The sequence below is a fragment of the Spermophilus citellus genome (assembly GCF_964194105.1).
Source record: "Spermophilus citellus genome assembly, chromosome: 10".
NCBI lineage: Eukaryota > Metazoa > Chordata > Mammalia > Rodentia > Sciuridae > Spermophilus > Spermophilus citellus.
In genome coordinates, this window is record NC_138197.1 from 116,191,764 (window position 1) to 116,217,149 (window position 25,386).

A 25,386-nucleotide genomic window follows, 5' to 3' on the forward strand; every position below is an offset into this window, starting at 1 on the left:
CTGTATGACCAAAATACAGTAATTAAATATTTTAGTTCTGAAAATATTTATTATAATAAAAAACATTTTAATGTAGCAAATAGTTTGCAGTACCCCAAAAAAGTTTATGAACTTTTCAAACACCAAACTGCAAACAAATTCAATGTAGGATTTGGTCCCAGATGTTAGTTCGTCATAAGATTATTAAGTATTTGCTTAAATGTGCGTTCAGATGTATGACCAGCATTTATTTAACTGGGTGTCTCAAATTATTTATTATATCACTACACTGCAGAATCAAACTTAACTATGCATGAAATGTTAACTTTGTACAAAAGCACATCACAGTACAATAGTTAGTCAATGTTTTTCATTTTAATTTTTTTTACAGAGGAAAATAAACATGTGATAGTCTATAACATGAATGACTCACATTGATGATTAAATATGAATTTTTACTTTTTCAATTCTTAAAAATATCTGATCTCAATTCAAATTTTATTTCATCACAATCAGAATATACATATGAAGATTAAAAAGCCTACTGTGCTATTCCTTCAAAGCACTGCCTCTAAAAGGTTCCCTTTAAATTAAGTCACAGAACCAACAAACAATTGCTACTCAGTTGATGAAGTAACTAGAAGGAAAATTTTCCCTAAGGAAAGGGAACTCAAATATCTGTTTCCCATAGTTCACACACACACAAAAAAAAAACACTAAGAGAAATATTATGTTCAACAAACCAAGCAAATTATTATAATTTCTCAGGGACCAATACCTTCTTCTTATAGAAAACAGAGATCTCTGTGTTAATTTCTCTAGTACATTTAAATGCAACTTAAATCTATAAAATAATAATTTCCAAGAACTTTTTAATGGATGCATCTATTGAATAAAAAAGTACACATTTATATCAATTTTATCTAAACACCAGAGGATCAATTCTACATATCTTCAATTTGAAGAAAAGAAGAAGAATCATGAATAAAAATGTCACCTTCCTTTGTCTATTCCTGAAATAGAGTTATTTGGGAGGACAGGCTCTATGAACCATGATAGCTACCTGTTTCTAACAGAATTCGCACAACATCCACCTTTCCAAACAAAGCTGCTTCATGAAGGGCACTTCCCTTTTCTGTCTGAAAAAAAAGAAACCACAGTTGCATTTAGAATGCTTAGACATTTTATTATTCTGTCATTTTATGTATTCATGCATATTTTCTATAATCTCAGCACTCCCTGACTGAAAGGTACTATGAAATAAAGAAGAATTACTAGAAACAAAATCCAAACACTTGAATTTGGAAATTACCTCATCACGTCTGACCTTGTTATGTTAAAAAGAAACTCACCTTCTCCTGTATGCAAGTATAAAATAAAGGTAAGTAATGCTTATCGTACAAGGCTTTTGTGAGTATCCACTGACTTCACTCAATCACCATGGATTTATTAAACACCAGTTACATACCAAGAACAGCTGAAGGATATTCTTAAGTATGGAACAATCATCCTGGCCTTCTTATATCCACATTCCAAGAGACAGATGCATAAATAAATATTTATGACATATGAAATCTAAACAATTAAAGTGACTTACAAAATCTGGATGATGATCTCCAAGCTTTCCTCACCAGCCTCTCCTGTACACTAAAACCCTCTCTCAAACCTCATACTCTCTCCTCCTAGCATACTGAACTTAAGTATATTAGTGTCATTTTCTATTTTCTTCCCAAAGGTCACAAATGCTGGTCCCTTCAACTGGCAGGATCTAACTCGTAACCCTATTGATCTGGCCATCACCCAAACCACTAGCATGAATCTAGGGAGTTGGCACTGGAAAAAATAATCTGCCAACTCATGTAAACCCCACCCTATTTTTTAACCAGTCACTCAAGGTGGGAGTATGAGTACAAGAGACAAAGTTTGAAGTTGAAACAAGTTAGAAGGCTACAAAATCCTTGGTAAAAATAAAATTTTAAAGTTTCACAGAGGGAAGCTATAGGAGTATCTACCTAGTTCTTAGTTCTAAGTGAAAGAGAGAGAAAGAAAGAAATGCCTGCTCCCTGCAAGAATTCCAAAACACATTTCAATACTCACATAGTGAATGTGGGGCAAAAACACACAATTCCTATGATCCCCAGATTGTAAACCAAAATGTAGAATAACATGGTCTAAGATTTGTAGTTTCAATGGAAGATATAAATGCTTAGCAGAAGATATAAATCCTCTCCAAAAATATAAACTTTATTCTCAAGTATCCAACAGATAAAACTCTAAGAAAAAAATTAAAAATTAGAAATCACTAAATTAAAAAGGAAACAAGCCATCATAAGAATTAATAGAAACAAACAAAAAATAAAAATACTAAAGAACAAAACCCACAAAAACTTTACATACTAAAATGGTCAGCAACAGAATATAAAATATATATAATCAATATGGTGAAAGAACTAGAAGATACAAAATATGACTAAAGAACAAGATAACAATCAAATTTGACCATATGTGAAAATTAACCAAATAGTAATTCTATAAATTGAAAATATAACATTTATAACAGATTAGTTTAATAATAGACAATAGATATCTCAAAAAAGGGGCTGAAATAGATGATATATTTTAAGTCTGTAATGCAATATAAAATAAAAAGGGAAAGAAATGTGAAAAGATAGAAGATCCAACATTTGTCTAAACAGGAAATGATAAAAATAATTAATAGTCAATGGCTAAGAACTTTCTATATTCATAGTTCACTAATAATTTCTAGTAATACTAAGAAAGATAAATTAATACAGCTCAGACATATCACAGTGAAACTGCAAAACACATCTCAGTAAAACTATAAAACACCTAAGATAAAGACAACATGTTAAAAACACCCCAAGAGAAAAAAAAAATAATTGTCTAAAACGAAAATCAGACCTACAGCTGACTTCTCAATAAAGCCAAAATAAATTATAATATCTTCCTGTGACAAGAGAAAATCACTATCAATCTAGCATTCTACTTCCAGCCAAATTATCTTCCAAGAATGAGGGTAAAATACCATTTTAGGCACATTAAAAATGAGTTGTGGATATGGAATTTCTATGTGATTTAAGTAAGGAAAAAGATTAGAAATACAAAAAGTAATGATGAATAAAGGGAATAATTAACTTAAGACAAAGTCTAAACAAACTATTATAACAATAATGTCTATTTTTCACAATAATTTGGTTCCCCAGATACTTAGATACAGCCCAGTATGAAATGGAAAAAGTGAAATGTACTATTCTATACATTGACTCTCCACCATAAATTTAAATTTCTCTTTCTGGAAGAGGTAGATATAGAAGATCTCAATTCCAGTAGAAACTTGACTTTTAATTGGTAATCTTTAGAAAAATCACTTAATATTTCTGAAAATTCATAAATCCTATAAACTAATTACTATATTTTTTGAGGGTGGTTTTTTTTGGGGGGAGGGGTTCTGGGAATTGAACCCATGGCCTTGTGCATGTAAGCAAGCATTCTACCAACTGGCTATATCCCCAGCCCTACTATTAGTTTTTTTTTTTTAATTGCAATTTACTCCAAATAGTTTAAATATGTCAAACTTATAAATTTTTCAAAACAGATTAATTCCATAAAAATTACTGTGACTATTAAGGAAGCACAATTCCACATTTAAAAAGATGTTTGTTATATTTTATTCGGAATTTCCAAGTGTTTAAAAATTGTTGTTAGGTTATCCATCCACCAGAATACCAAAAGAGCAGACAAAAACGGATGTGAAGATGTCAGAGCTTGGCTATATCAGTTCCCCTTCCAATTTTAACATTCCAACCATAACCCTCCTTGAAAAATGCAAAATAGCATGGCCCAATAAAGAAATAAGAATTCATACCCCCCCAAAAAAGAAAGAACCATTATTGATTAAAGGAGAAAATACAGAGAATAATGATGACAAGATATAAAGTGTAATTGTAGTAATGATCAGTAGAGAAAATAGCACAAATAACATATAAACTATGACAACCAAGACCAAATACTATTTTAATAATTAATAAGCAATTAATAAAGAAAATATTCATGTAGATAAAGGAAGACAACTAGACTGGTATTTAACTTAGGAGTAAAAATGCCTGGTACCTTGGCTGGTACCAATTAGCCATTTTACCATCTCTTGGGAAAAAATAACCCAAAAGATAATAACATCCTAGTCTTTATGAACAAATATGATGTCTCAATGAGTTGGAAGGCAGCAGTTTTTATTTGGGGGATGTCCTGCATTAGCTAGACAACATCTAGAGCACTACATTTAACTGTGGAAATTAAACTTTTACAGGACTATTAACATTCAAGAATGTATCCAGAGAAGAGTGTAAGAAATGAAAAGGACCTAGAAGAACACATGATGAACAGCTGATGATGGTAATAAGAATGTTTAGACTAGGGAAAATGGCACAAGAGAAATGTAACATGTCTTCAAATTCAAATATAACATTTCTCCCAAGCTTCTGTCTTTGCCTGTACTCTCTTCCTTCACTTCTCTCTCAAAGAAGCATTTTTTCTCCCCATTAAAACTATTCCTCCACTTGTGCTTTTATTCTCTGTTTCCTCTCAAAGTTTGCTCATCAAGTATCTTCACCATTTCTTTTTCATCTTCAATTTCAGTCTCTTCATTGCATCTTTCCATTCTCCATAAGCATATATACCTCTCCACTATCCAAAAACAAAAAAAAAAAAAGAGACTTGCTATGACTTCAAGCTCCTATTCCATGTCTCAATTTTCTTTATACCACGTTTTATAGAGTCATCTTCCCTCTTGTGGCACAATTTTTGTCTAATTTTAATACTTCTATAACCTCTGACACATATTAATTAATGCCTGGCACATTGCAGGCTCTCAATAAATACATGGTGAATAGATGAACTGATGATATGAAATTACTGTCTTGGCATTCCTCTTCTAGCTACTTTTTTTACAGCTCTCTTTTTCCATTAACTCCCTACATATTCTTTACTCAGCTTCTTTTCTGTCTACATTCTCTTTCTAATATACCCATCTTTTCTGTGGTTTTGTCTCTCAATTCACTGGACCCAGCTCCTTAGGGGGGTTTAACTGAGGCTAGTTAGTATCATTCAAGTGGTATATTCAAAGAGAGGCCTCCCCTGATCCTTCTATCTCAATTACAAACAAATTGAAAATAAGCTGTTTCCTTCATAGTACTTAATGGCTATTTGAAGTTTTTGTTTGTATGTGTGTATTTTCCATCATCCTTACTAGTCAATCAATCCCATGAGGGCAGGAAACAAATTTTCTTATTCACATAGAACAGTGCTTGATAGCCTGGCCTGAGAAGATGGAAAAGATAAGGAGTCTTTATAGGGAAACCCATTTTAGTTGAAAGTGAAAGAAAGGGAGTTGCTGGGATGATGAGATAGGCCAGGAAAGTCCTCTCTTTTAAAGTAAAAAAAAAAAAAAATAGAAATCCTGTGGGTTGGTTAGTAAGGCAAAGGCCTGAGATATGAGTACATACGGAGAGTGTTCCAACATATTTAAGGCAGACACTGTGGCTAAAGCTAAGATTTTTTAAAAAAAGGCAAACAGAAGGAGAGGGTGTATATATATATATATATATATATATATATATATATATATATATATATATGTATGTATATATATGTATATATACATACATATATATATATATATATATATATATAGAGAGAGAGAGAGAGAGAGAGAGAGAGAGAGAGACAGTGGTACCGAGTCACACTAAGACTGTGTCAGCCACAGTAAAGATTCTAGGTTTTGCTCTGAGTGAAATGGAAAAACCAGTGGAGTTTTTTGAGAAGTAAAGTGGAATAACAGACATAATTTAATGGAATCACGTCTCACTGCTATGTTGCAGACAGACTGAAGAGAATCTATTATGGACTGAACAACTGTGTCTCCCCCAAAAGTCACATAGCCCCCCCACCAAAAGTCACCCCTAGCCCCCCCACCAGTGTGATTAGGTTTGAACACAGGGCCTTTACAGAAATAAAAGTTAGGATTAAATTAGGTCACAAGGTTTGTGTCCTAATTCATTAGGACTGGTGTCCTTATATGAGGCAGAGGAGAAATCAGCAAATTCTCTCTCCGTTTGTATACAGAGGAAAAGACATATGAAGACATACCAAGAAGGTAGATGATTTTTTAAAATTTGTTTTTAGATACACATGACACTACTTTATTTTGACATATTATACATACATGGGGTGCAACCCATTATAATTTTGATCCCATTCTTCTGGTTGAACATGATATGAAGTTACACCGGTTGTGTATTCACATATGCTTATAGGAAAGTTATGGCCGATTCATTCTACAGTCTTTTCTATTCCCATCCTCCTTCCCTTCCCTTCATTCTCTTTGTCTAATCCAATTAACTTCTATATGTATGCACCCTTCCTTCCCTTCTTATGGGCTAGTATCCACATATCAAAGAGAACATTAGACCTTTGTTTTTGGGGAATTGACTTATCATGATATTCTCTACTTCCATCCACTTAGCAGCAAATGCCACAATTTCATTCTTCTTTATAGCTCAGTAATATTCCATTGTGTATATATACCACATTTTCTTTATCCATTCTTCTGTTGAAGGGCACCTAGGTTGGTTCTATAGCTTGGCTATTGTGAATTGAGACACTATAAACATTGATGTGCCTAAAAAACGATAGTTATTTTAAGTCCTTTGGGCATAAGCTGAGGAATGGGATAACTGGGTCAAATGATGGTTCCATTCCAAGTTTTCTGAGGAATATCCATACTGCTTCAGAGTGGTTGCACTAATTTGCAGTCCCACCAGCAATGTATGAATGAACCTTTTTCCCCAAATCCTTGCCAACATTTATTGTTACTTGTATTCTTAATAATTGCCATTCTCATTGGAGTGAGATGGAATCTAACATTTCTCTAAATGCTAGAGATTTTGAAAATTTTTTCATATATTTTTTACACTCTTATTTCTTCTTCTGTGAAGTGCCTGTTCAGTTCCTTTGCCCATTTATTGACTGAGTTTTTTGGGTTTTTTGGTGTTAATTTTTTTTTAATTTGTCTTTTTTTTTAATGAAAATGGTTTTTTTTAAGAGAGAGTGAGAGAGGAGAGAGAGTGTGAGAGAGGAGAGAGTGTGAGAGAGAATTTTTAATATTTATTTTTTTTTAGTTCTCGGCGGACACAACATCTTTGTTGGTATGTGGTGCTGAGGATCGAACCCGGGCCGCACGCATGCCAGGCGAGCGCGCTACCGCCTGAGCCACATCCCCAGCCCTTTTAATTTGTCTTAATTAGTTATACGTGACAGTACAATGACTTTGATACATCATACATTTGAATCAGATGGGATATAATTTCTCATTTCTCTGAGAAATGAGAAATTATATCCCATGCATTCACATATATACACATAGTAATAATAATTCTGTTTCATTCTACTATCTTTCCTATCCCCCATCCCCACCCCTCCCCTCCCATCACTTCTCTCTACCTAACCTAAGGTAACGCTATTTTTTTTCTCACATCTTCATACATGTATTTTGTATAACAATAAGGGTCTCCTCCCACCATCCATGCAATTCCCCTTCCCCCTCCCTTTCCCTCCCACCTCTCTTCCCTATCTAGAGGTAATCTTTTTCCCATGCTCTTCCTCCCTACCCCATTTTGAGTCACCCCCCTTATATCAGAGAAGACATTCGGCATTTGTTTTTTGGGGATCAGCTAACTTCACTTAGCATAATCTGCTCTAATGCCATCCATTTCCATGCAAAAGCCATGATCTTATTATTTTTTAGTGCTGATTAATATTCCATTGTGTATAAATGCCATATTTTTTTATCCATTGAAGAGCATCTAGGTTGGCTCCACAGTCTAACTATTATGAATTGTGCTGCTATAAACATTGATGTGGCTGTGTCCCTGTAGGTCCTTTGGGTATAGTCCGAGAAGAGGAATAGCTGAGTCAAATGGTAGTTCCATTCCCAGCTTTCCAAAGAATCTCCATACTGCTTTGAGGTTGTGTGGGAAAAGGTACACTCATACACTAATGGTGTTAAATTTTTTGAGTTCTTTTTATGTCCTGGAGATTAATACTCTCTGAGTTGCAGGTGGTAAAGATTTTTCTTCCATTCTCTAGGCTCTCTGCTTATGTTCTTGACTGTTTCCTTTGCTGAAAAGAAGGTTTTTAGTTTGATGCTACCCCATTTATTGATTCTTGATTTTACTTCTTAGGCTTTAGGAGTCTTATTGAGGAAGTCTTTTCCTAAGCCCATATAACAGAGAGTTGGGCTTACTTTTTCTTCCAGTAAGCACAGGGTCTCTGTCCTAATGCTAAAGTCCTTGATCCATTTTGAATTTTGTGCAGGGTGGGAAATAGGGGTTTAATTTCAATCTACTACATGTGAATTCCCAGTTTTCCCAGCACCAGTTGTTGAAGAGGCTCTCTCTTCTCCAATATATGTTTATGGCACCTTTGTCTAACATGAGATAACTGTATTTGTGTGGGTATGTGTCTGTGTCTTCTATTGTATTCCACTGGTCTTCAATTCTATTTTTGTGCCAATACTATGCTGTTTTTGGTAACATAGGTCTGAGTATAATTTAAGGTGTGGTATTGGGATGCCTCCTGCATTATTTTTCTCACTAAGGATTGATTTGGATATTCTGGCCTCTTATTTTTCCAATTGAATTTCATGATTGCTTCTTCTATTTTATGAAGAATGTCACTGGAATTTTAATAGGAACTGCATTAAATATGTATAGTGCTTTTGGTAGTATGGCCATTTGACAATATTAATTTTGCCTATCTACGAACATGGGAGACCTTTCCATTTTCTAAGGTTTTTTTTTTTTTTTTTCAATTTCTTTCTTAGTGTTCTGTAGTTTTCATTGTAGAGGTCTTTCACCTCATTTATTAAATTGATTCCCAAGCATTTTTTTTAGGCTAGTGTTAATGGAATAGTTTTCCTCTTTCAGCTGATTCATCATTGGTATATAGGAATGCAATTAATTTATGGGTGTTAATTTTAAATCATGCTACTTTGCTAAATTCGATTATGAGTTCAAGAAGCTTTTTGATGGAGTTTTGGGGGTCTTCTAAATATAGAATCATGTAATCCACAAAAAGAGATAGTTGAGCTCTTCTTTTTCTATTCATATCCCTTTAATTTCTTTCTTTTGCCTAATTGCTCTGGCTAGAGTTTCCAGGAATATGTTGAATAAAAGTGGTGAAAGAATTTTTGCATGCATGTTCATGAGGGATATTGGTCTGTTTTCTTTCCTTGATGTCTTTGTCTGGTTTTGGTATCAGGGTGATATCAGCTTCATGGAATGGGTTTGGAAGGGTTCTCTCCTTTTCTATTTCATGGAATAATTTACGGTGTATTGCCGTAAGTTCTTCTTTGGAGAACTGACAGAACTTGGCTGAGAATCCATCTGGTCCTGGGCTTTTCTTTGTTGGTAGGTTTTGTTTTGTTTTTGTTTTTGTTTTTTAATATTTATTTTTTAGTTGTAGTTGGACACAATGCTTTTATTCATTTTTATTGGTGTTGAGGATCGAATCCAAGGCCTTGCACATGCTAGGTGAGCGCTCCAACGCTTCGCCGCAACTCCAGCCCGTTGGTAGGTTTTTGATGGTATATTCAATTTCACTGCTTGAAATTGATTAAATTTTCTATGTCTCCCTGTTTCAATTTGGGTAGTCATATGTTTAATTTGTTGATGTCATTCGCAATTTCATTGGAGTATAGATTTTCAAAATAGTTTCTGATTATTGTCTGAACTTTAATAAAGTCCATGGAGAAATTTCCTTTTTCATCATGAATTTCAGTGATTTGAGTTTTCTCTCTTTTTCTTTATTACCTTGACTGAGGGTTTATCAATTTTATCTATTTTTTTCAAAGATAAAATGTCTACTTTGAAAATTTTTGTTTTTGTTGTTTCAATCCATTGATTTCAGCTCTGATTTTAATAATTTCCTGTCTTCTACAACTTTTAGTGTTAATTTGTTCTTTTTATAGGGCTTTGATATGTAATGTTAGGTTATTTATTTGGTGCCTTTCTATTCTTTTAACGAACAGAAAGTATGTCTTATTGATGAATAATTCCCTTCAGCAGTATGAAATGACCTTCTTGGTCCAGAAGGAAGATGTCTAACAAGCCAAGGAGGGACCACTTACCAAGAACTGAATTAGCCAGAATGCCAATCTTGCATTTTCCAGCCTTCATAAAATAAATTTCTGTTGTTTAAGACACTTATTCTATGGTATTTTCTTACGGCATCCTGAGCAAAGAATATAGAGGCAAAGGGAAAAGCAGTGAAACAAGTTAAGAAGCAAGAAATGATCAGGACTTGGGCTATTGTAGGACTAGTGTGACTAATGTAAATTAATGTAATTCTGGATACAATTTACACAGAGAACCAATAGGATGTCCTGAGAAAATGAATGTAACATGAAAGAAACCCTAAAATTTTGGAGCTAAACTATTAGAATAATGGCACTGTAATTTGTCAAAAATGTTAAGTGTAGAAAACAGGCAAATATGGAAAGAAAAGTGTATAAAAGCTAAATGTTAAGTTTTGGTAATTTGAGTTTCAGATGCCTATTAGTCACCCAATAGATATGTACAGAAGACAGTTATATACACTAATGAGTTCAGAGTGAGGTCCAGGATGAAGAAATGAACTTGGTAGTTGTCAGATAAAGATGTCATAAGAGACTGGATAAGGTCGAATAGGAAATAAGCATAGACAGAGAAAAAGAGATGTCTGGAACACTCTCGTGCTTAGAGATAAGAAGGTTGACAGCAGTTAATCATAGTATGGGAACATGATAGAGTATACTATTAGTACCTCCTTTCATATGCCCTTTGCCGTATGAATTTATTCCATATACATAAGTGAAGTTTATTTCCCTACCTTTTGATTTAGAGTTTGGCTTTGTGACTTGCTTTAGCAAATGACAGTAAGCAACAGGATATAAGAAGAGACCCAAAATATGCATGTTTGGTTGGGCTTGCTCTCTTCTGCTTAGGCCATACCCCTGCTATTCCCATGAGGAAGAAAATAGACACATGGAACTAATTTACAGTATCAAGGAGAGATTCCCCTAACCTCCAGCCTTTTAATGATAAACAAATGCTATTGTCTATTATTGTATGCCACAGAGATATCTTGTTTATTATCCAGCAATATAGCCATACACTACTACAGGGAATTTCAGTTTTTCAAAGTAAATGTTTATTGGGAAAGAATGGAATAAAGGTTCAGGAGGGAAGGTATGACTTTAGAAAGAGGACAGAAAACAGAAAAGCTTAATTTTTGAGGATATAAAATCAATAAAAGGTTTGTGAGGCCTGAAGGATTTATCTAGCTGTAAGGCTGAAGGGGAGACATTCAAGTTCTCAGGCTCTACCTAAAGTAAGATCGAAATAAAGACACCAGTGAAGTGTTAAGTGAGAAACATATGTTCTTTCTCAGAGATCAAAAGAAAAAAGTGGGTCAAGGAAGAGCATTTTGTCAATGCTGATAAAAAAAATCAAGTAAAAAAATCATATTGGATCTAACAATATGACAGTTACTATCACCTTGAAAAAAAAACAAGACTTTTAATAAAGTGAAGGAGTTGGGATGGTTTCACAAGATAATGGAGAAAAGGAATTTGATATAAAAACAAGCCTTTCTAAATATGTTGTTTTATGGAAAATCATATCTAACTAAATTTCAGCAATCTGAGTTAAATTTTTAGCTTTCCAAAATGGTGTTACATAGAAATTGGTCAGCACAAACTGTAAGGTTAATTCATTGTTAACATGGTTGTCTTTAAAGGATCTTAAAGGCAATGAGTAAATAGGAGCAGACCCAGTTAAAAATCAGTTCTATCTTAAGTGCTTCTGAGTTAGCTAGACTCTGGAAAAATTTTTAACTGATAGGTTGTACAATCATGATAATTTCAATGATAATTTCAATAGAATTTGTTTGTATTTTAGGTTTTAGTGAAAAAATGAATTAAATAATTTGGAAAATTACTTGGGGAAAAATGTGAGCACTCACATTATAAGTAGGAACATTTGAAAAAACTGGCATTACTGAGTGACTTGTTCTGTATGCTACAGTGAATACTGACTTCAAAATCCATTGAAATAATTGCTAACTTTAAAAGAAAATTGTCAATTCAAGCCTATTGATTTTACTTTTAAGTGATCTTTATTAGTGCATTATAGTTATACACAATTTAGGGGTTCATCTTGACATATTCATAAATATATGTAACATAATTTACTCCATTTCAATCCCCATACTTTCCCCCTTCCCTTTTCTCCTCCTTCTTCTTGATCCCCTTCTTCTCCTCTACTTGGTCTTCCTTCCATTGATTTGTTTTTAATGAGTGCATTATAGTTATACATATATGTGAAATTTATTATGATATATTCATACATGTACATAGCATAACGTGGTCAATTTAATTCCATAGTTTCTCTCCTTTTCCATATCTCCTCCCTCCCCCTAATCCTCTCCTTCTATTCAACTGTTTTCTCTTTTCATTAGATCTCCATTTTATTAAAAAAATCCTCTTTTCTCTCCAGCTTCTTCATATGAGAGAAAACATTCAACTCTTGACTTTTCTGTGTCTGTCTTATTTCACTTAGCATGATATTCTCCAGTCCCAACCATTTACCAGCAAATGACGTAATTTCACTTTTCTTTATTGCTGAAAAAAAAATCCATTGAGTATATATACCACATTTTCTTTATCTAATTTTCTTTATTAAGAAATCTTTTAAGATTATAGGGTTCATAAGTAAATATAATAATATATTAATGCCTATTAGTATTTTCACTAATCTGAAAAACCAAAATATGAAATGCTCCAAATCTGGAACTTTTCAAGGGCTGACATGATGCCACAAGTAGAAAATTCCACACCTGACCTCATGTCACAAGTCACAATCAAAATGCAGGTGTAGGTAGATACCATCAAAATATGTTACATGCATGTATGAAACTGTTACAAAGAAGCCCATTATTTTGTGTAATTAATATGTGCTAATTATTAAAAAAATGCAGATGCCCTTAAAATATATAAAATTACCTTCAAGCCATATGTATAAGGTGTATATGAAACATAAATGAATCTCAGGCTTAGATAATAACTCAATAGTATCTCATTATGAAAATTCAATTCTTCCAAAGTGAAAAAAAAGGTCCAAAATCTGAAATACCTCTGGTCCAAAGTATTTTAGATAAGGGATATACAATCTTTATGAAATTCACCTAAATATGAATTAAATTATTTTGTCTACTAGTTCAAATACATGTAACAATTTGGGAAATGATGTAGAAAACAAAAATTCAAGAGAAAATACAAACACAAATGCCACACTTAAAAATATGTTATTATAAGGAAAAGGTGAGATCTTCAAAAGTCATCCAAAAATTTTTAGAATTTATTCATAATAACCTGAACATAATTGAAGAATGAAAGTACATTATTATAATTTACCAAGTGGGATTACTTTTGATACTGCTAATATCCAACTGGTTAACTAGAACAATTTAATGAATATTAAAACAGTTTAAGATTACTAGCTGGTATTACTCCCTCTTAACCAGTGAGAATATCAACAAACAACTATATGATATTAAAAAATTTCTGCACAATCTGATAGGGAAAATTTGTCAACAGTTAATTTGAGTAATAAAATTAAATATTCACTCAAAAAAAGGCATTGGGTCCTATCCCAAAAACACTTCCTATGAACAAAGAAACAATAACAAACACAAAACATAACCAAGTCTAACTATAGCTGATGAGAAATTCACCTCATTGAGATATATTTTAAAGTACATTATCAATTCTTCCTAGAATTCTTTGCAAAGTGAAAGTAAATAAAATCTATTTTAGCAGCATAAAAGGTTGCCCTTCCTACTAAGGTACTGATGCTTCTGAGCAGGAAGCCACAGTGATCAGAATATATTATGTCCCTTTCCTCCGATGTATGGGTAACAAACTCAAATGCTGTCAGGAAACAAGTAAAAAAAAAATCTAAAGAAATGATATACAGATATAAAAGAGTAGAAAGAGATTGGGACCTTGGAAATTATATGCTTCATCTAAAAGCATTCAAATTCAATATTTTATCACACTCTTTAGCAAAATAATACATATATGAAAGTTAAATTACACCTAAATTCAACTATTAGAGTTTCAAGGTCCCCTTAAAATATCACTTCCATCAATGTCTTCCCATGTTCTTCTTCTTAAAGTCTGTATTTTCTTCACCTATATCTCCATAGCTCTCTGTTTTGGTATTTATTAAATGTTGTATATGGGGGTAATTGTTGCAAATTTTTTGTCTCCCCCACTAAATTTGGCACAGAATTTTTTTTAACTTTAATTCTCCAAAACACAAAACATAATGTTTTAAATGAAAAAAGATGAGCCATATACATTTATAAAATCAAATTTAAACTTTTTCCTTCTGATCATGTCATCTAGTTCAAAACATGAAAAGATCTTGGCCATAGACACTGAAGGCTTACTGACTCAGTCATAATGAAAATCTTTGGTTATAAAGCTATCTCTGCATCCAAGTTTAGAAATATCCCAAAAGTATTATGAAAGCAGTAAATCCAGACTAGAGAAATATAATACTTAGACAATAAAGATTTGCTTTTATTATTGAACACCCATTAAGAAAGTATCTTTGTGAGTCACCTACAAAAGAAATCATGTATCTAATTTCAATACTGCTTTGAAGAAAGATTTTTTTGTTTCCTTAATATGAGGGCTAGGGAAATTGTTGTGCTTACTTGCAAGGCTGCGGAAGTTGAATAAATAACAAATAGAGAAAAGATATCACAAATATCAAATAACTAAATAATGTAGACAATTCTCCAAAGAAAACTGACCTAGGATGGCAGCCTTAAACTTTAAATTGAAGGCCTAATATTTTCAGAAATTCAATAAAGAAAACTCTGGAGACAAAGGATTCAACTGCTAAAAAGTTCCTTGGAAAACTAAACCCACAACACAGCATTAATTTCACCTGAGTATGTGGAGTATTTACAAAACTAGCCACGTGTATTCCTTGTAGGAATTCATACCCTTTTTACAATTCACACCCTCTTCTAATATAAAGGTAAAGTTTATTTTTATACTTCTTGAATTGGAATGGCCTTTAAGACTTGCTTTTGCCACTCAAATGTGGCAGAAGTGATGGTGCGCTTGGTCCAAGTCTAGGCCTCAAGAAACCTTGTACAATGGTGTTCTCTCTCTCTCTCAGAACTACATGACTGTCATGTAAATGAGGCCAAGCTGACCTAAGGGATCTTAATAGATGTAAGGTAAGTTCACCCAGACAATATCCAGTCAACCTCTGAATAGAGGTACTTACCCGACTCACAAAGGATCCAGCATACATAAGAGAATCCAGCCAATATATATAAGAGAATCCAGAGATACATACTTGAGGTTAACTAAATTGCCAAGCCCAGAATTATGAGCTATATATTGTTATTGTGTCAAAACATTAAATTTGGGATAGTGCATAATGCAGCAATAACTTGTAATATACAGAGGAGAAGGCCAACTGGCAGGAACCAAAGTGGTCTTTGGAAACTTGGAAGCAAAAAATGTTAGAAAGAAAGAAGGAAAGTGGGAGTGCAGCCAATTTGGAAAGCAGTATGGAACTACCATTTGACCCAGCTATTCCCCTTCTCGGTCTATTCCCTAAAGACCTAATAAGAGCATGCTACAGGGACACTGCTACATCGATGTTCATAGCAGCACAATTCACGATAGCAAGATTGTGGAACCAACCTAGATGCCCTTCAATAGATGAATGGATAAAAAAAAATGTGGCATTTATACACAATGGAGTATTACTCTGCATTAAGAAATGACAAAATCATAGAATTTGGAGGGAAATGGATGGCATTAGAGCAGATTATGCTAAGCGAAGCTAGCCAATCCTTAAAAAACAAATGCCAAATGACTTCTTTGATATAAGGGGAGTAACCAAGGACAGGGTAGGGACGAAGAGCTTGAGAAGAAGATTAACATTAAACAGGGATGATAGGTGAGAGGGAAAGGGAGAGAGAAGGGAAATCGCATGGAATTGGAAGGTGAGCCTCAGGGTCATACACAATTACATATAAGAGGAAAGGAGGGGTAAGAGAAAAATAATACAAGTGAAGAAATGATTTACAGTAGAGGGGGTAGAGAGAGAAAAGGGGAGGGGGGGAGGGGAAGGGGGATAGTAGAGAATAGGATAAACAGCAGAATACATCAGTCACTAGAATGGCAATATGTAAATCAATGGAAGTGTAACTGATGTGATATAGCAATCGGTATACGGGGTAAAAATGGGAGTTCATAACCCACTTGAATCAAATTGTGAAATATGATATATTAAGAACTTTGTAATGTTTTGAACGACCAACAATAAATTAAAAAAAAAAAAAAGAAGGAAAGTGGGAAGGAAAAGACAGAGAAAGAAAGAATAACTGACTAACCTTGACACTGGGGCTAACATAAGATAGATAATAAAATTAGGCTGCCCTTTCCTAGTGAAGACAGAAAACCTATCTAAACATTATTTTTCCTTCAAAGCTCAACCCAAATCACATTTCTTCAATTATTTTCTTTTCTGGCTCTCCATAGGCATAGTAATCCTGCCTTTGTTGTTTATGTATAAATGGTAAATTATATTTGAAAGAAGGCTGAGCTTTAATCAGCAAGTCTAAATTCAAATTCTAGTTTTAGCCAGGTATAGTGGTGGTTGCCTATAATTCCAGCAGCTCAGAAGGCTGCAGGAGGATTGTGAGTTCAAAGCCAACCTCAACAACTTAGCAAGGCCCTAAGCAACTTAGTAAGACTCTGCTTCAAAATAAAAATTTTAAAAAGGCCAGGGTCTTGTCTCATAGTAAAGCACTCCTGGGTTCAATCACTAGTACCAAAAACAAAAGAAAAAAAATCCTGGTTTTTCAGCTATGTGTCCTCAGGCAAGAGTCTAAAATTTTTGACTCTGATTCCTAATCTCTTAACTGGAAATTAATAGATCTCCAATGTCACAGGATAGCGGTAAGAACGCAATTCAATTCAATTCAGTTCTAAGTATGTCAACATGCTAAACAAAAGTGTGTACTCAAAAATGTCAAAAGTACAAATTTTTTCATTAATTGCACTTTGACTGAATTTTTAACATGCTATACAGTAAAGAAAGGAAACAATTACTAATTATACTATACACAACTGCTATCCAGTAATAAATTTTCACGTTTACAGCTCTCCAATTAGCATGAAGTTAGAGACTATGCTTTATATCATCATATTTCCCAAAAGCATGTGGTGCAGCATCACCTTTAAAGCACAGCCAAAAGAAGACTCACTTGACAGCTCACATCCATTCCTGCCTCCAACAGCACCTGTACAACTGCTTTGTGACCGTTGCGAGCAGCAAGATGAAGCGGTGTGTGCTTTCGAGTGTTGCAGCTCATTAAATTAGGGTGTGCACTGATGATCATTTTGACTACTCTAAGTCGTCCATAGAGTGCTGCCAGGTCCAGTGGTGTTTCAAGCTTGCTGTTCCTAATCGTAGGGTCAGTGAGCTCTTCTAGGAGGACAGCAACTACTTCTGAGTGTCCATACTGAGCTGCACAGTGTAGGGCAGTTTCATTTTCATTGTTCTGGTTGGAGCAAAGATACAAAAGACACATTTCCAAAAATCCAATTAGTTATTAAGATCTAAACACACAATTTAAAACCTAAGATATTTTGAAAATGTATATTTAAGACTAGTCTTACTGATTAATTGATTTACTGATGTGCATGCTAGGCAAGCACTACACCACTGAGCTACATCCTCAGCCCTAGATTAACCTATTTTACTAAGTAAATCTAACTGAATTTTATATTTTACAAAATGTGCATAATTTATTACATAAAAATGTTTTTATATCACTTTAATACAAAAATATCAAACCTTTCCCTGCATCACGTCTTGTAATTTCCAAGAATGATAAATGATTTAGCCATGTTGGTCAGTAGCTTGGCCCTGCTGGGCCCAGATAGCCATTGTTCTCTACACCATGCATCACACATCCTTGACATTTGTTAAAAGAGATTAATATAACAATTATAACACATGTGTAATAGACTGGTTTTCCAAAACACAGTTAAGATGGTAAATTCTTGATTATGAAAGATTTATAGAAATGTTTCCCAAAATAAGTTTCATTTTATTTTCCACATTACAAATCACTGCCTCTTATGAAAAAGGAATGAAGACACTCTGGCCCTAAAATATATTATCTTTCTGAAACATAATTACAGAAAAGAGGCAGATCTAGACCCATGCCCAGTCAAGTTATCAGGAGTATCACAGTACTACTGTGCAGCTTATAAATGTTTCTGTTGCTATCAATGAGATTTTCCTAGAAATTTAGCAAGATAAGATAAAAACACTAAACCCACATGCAAGGCAGATCAACCCTTCAGACCATTTGGGCAGATAACATAGTAGAAGGGGTCTGGGTATGTCCAAAGGTGGAAGGGCTGGTCATTCAGGAGAAATATGAACAAGAAACTGTAATCACAAAAATGAATGATCCTATTTAGGATCATGACAGAAAGAGCAGCTGCCTTCATCAGAGCCATCATTATAGCTAACACTAGGTACCAGAAACAGTTGCATTTCATGTTTAGTCACTTAATACTTATTATGAAATAGACACTGCTATTACCGTTATTCTCATGTTAAAAATGAAGAAAATAAGGTACTGAGTCATTGAATAATGGGACATTGTTTGTACATCCATTTAGTGACGGAAAGAGGCTTGAATCAAGTAGCCCAGACCTAATAGAGCTTTTAACCATCACACACACCACCTTCCTCATTAACAACTGTCACCACTCCCATTTGCTAAGTGTCTAGAAACTTTATGTATATTGTCTCACTTAACTCTTACAGCAATCTTACAAGACCGGTATTAATAACTCTATTGCATGAATGAGGAAACTAAAATTCAAAAAGTTTACATTACAAGTCAAAGACAGAATCAAGATCTTTGGGCACTTCCATCTGTCAAAATCCAAAACCCATGCTCTTTCCACTATTCCATACTGCTGGTTTATATGTTGCTATGATGTCATAGAAGAAGTGGTGCTAGAATTTAGTGATCTGAAAGCAAAATTTCTACAGATTTTGTCTCAAAAAATACCAACTTAGTAGGAAGTACCTGTTTATACAGCTGTTACTATCAAAATGAAAGAACAGTGAAGGTTCAAACAAAATACAATTTATTGTTTCAGAAAGTTACTCATGCTTGTTCTGGATGATAGAAGAATACAGAAAGTAAATTGAGAGTTTAGAGGGAAGATTTGAAAACTTAAGAAGAGTGGTACGGGGAGGGGGCAGAAATACTAAGAAAGGCTTCTTACTACTCTGTTTCTAGTATCTAAAGAGGGCATTTGAAAGTTAAAGCCACAAGGGAAAAAAACAGCTCCCTAGAGATAGTGAATGAAAAGCTAAGATCTGATAGATGGGAATCCAGCTGAAGATCTTTCTTCTAGCATTTGTGGGGAATCATTCTTACGTTGGTTTGAATGTGTTATTATAATAATATACTTCCTCACAGAGACCAACAACATACAAGTTTAAACTCCTTGATTTGTTTTAATCTAGCTAAGTTTTGTAAATCTGATAAGAAAATAAAGCTAATTACTTTATAACATAAAAATATAAAACAGATATATGCCTCCTGACCAATCCAATTTCCCCTTGGTCTGAAAGAGGTTGAATCTCATTTTACCAATTACATTAACTCTTTGAGAACAGAGAAAGATAATTTTTTTTAGTTGTGGATGAACAAAATACCTTTATTTTATTTACTTTTTTATATAGTGCTGAGAATCAAACCCAGTGCCTTGCATGTGCTAGGCAAGCACTCTACCACTGAGTGACAACTCCAGCTCCAGAAAGACCTATTATGAAGTAAGAATCTGAAAGATTTCTACTTTTCCAGAGGCCTTAGCCTAGGAAAACAGAAGAGCAAAATTGAAAATTTTTCTAATAACACCAATTAACACTGCTCAAATCTCGAGAGAAATTATTCAATCATTTAAGACTTATTCAGGAGAAAATGTTCATAGATTTTTATCCATGATCAACACATATTTGGATTGCTACATAAGTGGTGACCACAACTATGGTATCTTTACAAAGGCATGATTGTACAATACTTGTGTCTACACTCACTAGTGGTCTTTTAAAAACCATCTAATTTGAAATAAATAAGCTATGATGAAGCACTGATTAATAATTGCTAGTATATCTACAGAGAATATTCTTAACAGGTTTTGAATTTTTTATAATGAATTGGATGTTCACTGAAAAATCATGACACTTTCAGACAATGAGTAGCAGAATCAAACTGGCTGAAAAAAGCTATTTACCAAAAGATCTTGCTTACCCATGCCCAAAATCTAACACAATTTGAGTTCAGGTTTCAATAAATGCCAAAAGTAATGTAGTTTTGAAATAAGAATCCTCTAGCTTTTGCCCCAATGTCAAAATAAAGGAATACAAAAGGAAAAGCAAAAGTGAAAGGAGTATTAAGAGGAATGTACACAGACATGTATAACATAAGAAGAAAGCAATGATATTAGAAATCAATTGACAAAAGATAGGAAGGATGTGATACAATCAGGGAAGAGCCCACTTTATTCAAAATTATGTTCCTCTAAATTAACCAGTAATTCTAATGCAGAACAGAAGGGTGAATAGGACCTACATTGAAATGCTAATATGTCACTCATTAGCAATAATAAATCACTTGATCTATCCAAACCTAACTATCTTATTTGTACAATAAAAATATTACCTTCTCTATGAAATTTGCTGTGTGGTTTATTAACCAAAAGATATAACATAAGGAATGCTTTGTAAACTATAAATATTAAAATGTGAGATAGAACCATTTTTAAAGGAAGCTGTACAGTGGTCTCCTACCCCATCCATGATTGTCATCTGTAGTTTCAGTTACTTGCAGTCAACCAGCATTTGAAAACTTTACATAGAAAACTGCAGAAATAAATAATTCATAAGTTTATAGCTGCACACTTTTCTGAGTATTGTGGTAAAATCTTGAGCCATTCCACCCCATCCCTCCCAAGAAGTGAATCATCCCTTTGTACATTGTATCTATATTCTATCTGCTACCTGGCCTCACCTAGCAGACATCTCAATCATCAGATTAACTGTCATGGTAACACAAAGCTTGTGTTCAAGAAGCCCTATTTACTTAGTAAGTGTTGCAAAGAAGACACCCAGATATAAAATATGAAAGGACAGATGAATTCTGGTACTATGTGGCAATGCTGTAGGGCATGCTAGAGAAAAAAAAAACAGTTTGGTATTATGGTTTCAAGCAATCACTAGGGTCTAAGAATGTATCCCCCATGGTAAAGGAATCTACTGGATTAGAAACCAAAGATAAATCCCAGAAATCAGAATGAACCCCTATGATTAGTAATTTCAGTATCATAATATATTACTGGTTAAGAGTTTGGACTTTGAATCAGAAAAGCTGTGTTAAAATACTGATTGTAGCTCAGTGGCAGAGCGCTTGCCTAGCATGCACAAGGCACTGGGTTCAATCCTCAGCCCCACATAAAAATAAACAAATAAAATAAAGGCATTGTGTCCATCTAAAACTACAAAAAAAAATTTAAAAAAAAATACTGACTGTAGGCAGGTGTGGTGGCCCATGCCCATAATCCCATGGACTATGTAGGCTGAGGCAGAAGGACTGTAAATTCAAGCTAGTCTCAGCATCTTAGCAAGGCCCTAAACAACTTAAGGAGACCCTGTCTCAAAATAAAAATGTAAGAAGGTCTGGATATGTGGCTCAGTGGTTAAGCACTCCTGGTTCAATCCCTGGTACAAGAAAACAAAATGAAAATACTGACTTCATTTCTTAGCATCTAAGATACTATGGGTAAGTTACTCCATCTCTTTAAGACTCTATCTCCATATATAGAGTAGGAATGATAATTAATTCTTACCTCATCAGGAGGGTAATATGGATGAAGTACTTTGCACAATGCTTGGCATATAGTAAACACTCCATAACTAATAGGATTTAGGATGACAACATCAATGTGCTATTGTAGAAGGCCCTGGAGTTCTGGACTCTGTCCAGAGTTCAAGTCTCAGTTTTGGTCACTCAATAATAGGAGGTCTTAAACAAGTTATTTATCTTTACTAAGCCTGATTGCTCATCTATAAAATGGGAATGATAATACCACTCCAAAAGATTCTTGTGAGAATTAATTAAATTACACTTTGCAGATAAAGTGCTTAGAACCATGCTTGGCTTATGTTTCAATAAATGTTGATTGGCATTCTCATTCCTTCCTTCTGTTGCTTAAATTCAAAAAGGTTTATAATTAGCTAGAACATTACTATACCATTCAGAAGGGGAAAAAAGGAATAAAGCTAAAATCAAGTTACTTATAAAAATAAAATTCCACACCAGAAACTTTTAGGAGAAACAGCATGGAGTGGGAGAACTATATCAGCATTATAGACATACACACATACACACACACACAAAAAAAAAAAAAACCTCAAAAAATTTGAATTTGTTGCCAACAGTGTCTACAACATATAGGAATAGAAGTTAACATATAGGAATAGAAGTTTAAAAAAATAACTTTGAATTCTAATCTCCTTAAAAATAAATGTTATGATTGAATTGATCTATTCAATATTATCTGCCCAAAACAAGTGTTTCTCATTAAAACATACCAATAGTTACCAAATGTTGTTTAAATTTTCAACCTTCAAATGTAAATGAATAATATGTGCTTTTTTATCTAATGTGATTTTAAACATCTTGTTTTTTTTTAACTAACATCCTCTCATTTAACCTTCGATTGTTTTTCCATTTTATTATTTTAAGTTTGCTCTGCGTCATTCAGACAATTTTAAGAATAACCACCAGATGGCTCATCCCAGAAATGATCTAACTTTTGGTTTTCTCAGGAATAGAATTCTCATAAATTCCTTTTGGCATGATATGATGATTAAGATAGCCATATCTGTAGTTTTTTTTTTTTCCTGACTAGTCCTTTCAACACTGCATTTGGTTGAGAAAATATAATTTTTCTTCTCTTTACTGTTTATAGCTAGTATTATATTTTTATTTTTTAGTAAGAATTTCAGTTAAAGGTCTGCAAAGTCTATATCCATTTGAACAAAATGTTAATTGTACTTTATTAGATGTGCCTGCCCTAGAGTAACCTACTTGCATTGATGTTGGACAGCTGCAACCTTCAGCGTAATGCCATGGTTGCAATTCAATTGTTAGACTACATGCTGGTTTTCAAATATAGTTTTATAAAACAGGAACAGTAGGGGGCATGCAGAGCTCAAGATGTTTGTTATCATACCGTATTAGGAGACCATATTTCACTTTCTGAAATCTGTGGTATTAGCTATTTTAATACTTAGAATGGTATTACTTTTAAAAAATGTACACTATGTATATAGATAGTATTCTCTCACAAATAATGATTTTACTTGTCAGAATCATACTGCTGCTTTGTGGTATTCTGCTCAACTTACTCTAGGCATATGTGTATGTTTGTGTGTGTGTGTGTGTGTGTGTGTGTGTGTATACAGAAAATTTCTAACTTAATATGTGACTAGCAACTGTAAACACTGAATTTTGCATTTTGATTTTCAAATAGTGCACTTAACTATGAAAATGTTATGTAAATGGTAAAGCACTATGCAAATGATAGCTATCATCATTGTTTCAGCATTTAAGATTTTATTAAGGAACACTCTAATTCTCATTACATATGTGAATGCTGATCTATCTTTAAATATTAAACAGCTATAAAATGGATGATTATATAAGGTAGGCAACTACTTCCTTTATGTGGGATACTCTTGTTAACAAAATATATTCATAAATGCCCAACTTAGTGCCTATGCATCCAAATGCCAAAGAATTTTTCAAATTTCTCTTGTAGGAAATGCAGCAGTGGAAAGTTTTGGCTGAGTAAAGATAAAAATATCAATTTTTCAATATGACTGCCTTTGCAAAACTCTAGAGTAAATTACAGCATGAGCAAACATATGACAAGTGCACCTGTTCATTGACTCTGGAATGTGATGGTCCATGATGAATAAGAATCTTCACAATTTCCACATCTCCTTTCCAGGCAGCCAGATGAATAGGAAAATAACCTTTGTTGTCTGCCACATTTGTTGATGCCTCATACTGAAGTAGTTTGAGAACTATGTCCCTAAGAAGGAACAAAAATAACAAAAAGAGCACAAAAGAAAATACTGCTGAACAACACAGATTTTATTAGATAATTAATGAAAGTTTATTGAATAATTATTAGATAATTAAAATAATAAAGTATATTAATGAAAGTATATTGATCACCATGCTAAAACATAATGTTGAGTTTAAGAGTTTGCCTATTCAACATGCTATTTTACTTACCTAGAAAACAATCATTGCCACATATGTGGTGCACACAATTAAACTATGTTTTAGTATTTTTCAGTGCTAGGGATCAAACCAGGGCCTTGTGCATGCTAGATAAGTGCTCTATCACTGAGCTAAGTCCCCAGCCCCAAGGAAACTACTTAATAGAATTTGGGCATAATATATCCTATCTCATTAACCAAATGAGTTAAGTAAAATTTTTAAAATGATACTTCCTTCCATTATTTTTAAAAAGTCTTTCCAGATATCCCATATTTGAGATTTAGCACAGAAAAACAGTTACCATAATACCGAGATACATTAAGGGAACTTATATATCATGCTACAGAGAACTGTAATAAGTGATTTAAGACAAAAATAAAAGAAAAAGAGACAAGTAGGTAAAAGGCCCAACAAATTAGATACAGTACAAGCTCTGGTTTAAAAAAATTAATAACTTTTCAGTCATGGCATACAACATACTTTGAATGTGTGATGTTCCCACTTTAGTATTCCCCTTTTTTCTCTAAGCACAAGAAATGATTTCTAGAGGAAAATTCATTTGAGAGATCAGTTTCACCACTGCTGTAATTTCAACACACAATATAATCAACTATAGGATTTTGTACTCAATCCCCACCTGGTTCTTTAAAAATCTTGAAATAAATACTCAATTTCATGAAGAATTGATTGATAATTATTAGTATACCTTACATTGAACTTTGTGTAAAACATTCAACAGCAGTAATCCTAAACATACTGTATTTTGTTTGAATGCATTTAAGAAGCAAATTCTAAAAATTCACTAAGCAAAATCTTAGACACACACATATAAATATAGAAAGACATAATATACAATTACATTGTATA

At 33.5% G+C, this 25,386-nt stretch overlaps 1 protein-coding gene across 9 annotated transcripts in view; it reads right to left on the reverse strand.

Annotated features, from left to right (window-relative positions):
- Window positions 1-25,386, reverse strand: part of ANKS1B (ankyrin repeat and sterile alpha motif domain containing 1B) — a gene marked incomplete at its 5' end in the record, with an annotated part of 1,127,620 nt that overhangs the window by 923,418 nt on the left and 178,816 nt on the right. For all 9 annotated transcript variants that reach the window (XM_081311098.1, XM_081311097.1, XM_081311094.1 and 6 more), the window contains 3 exons: window positions 1,043-1,118; window positions 17,398-17,694; window positions 24,169-24,325. In XM_081311098.1, coding sequence (XP_081167224.1) covers window positions 1,043-1,118; window positions 17,398-17,694; window positions 24,169-24,325 — 530 coding nt within the window. The remainder of the gene's footprint in view (window positions 1-1,042; window positions 1,119-17,397; window positions 17,695-24,168; window positions 24,326-25,386) is intronic.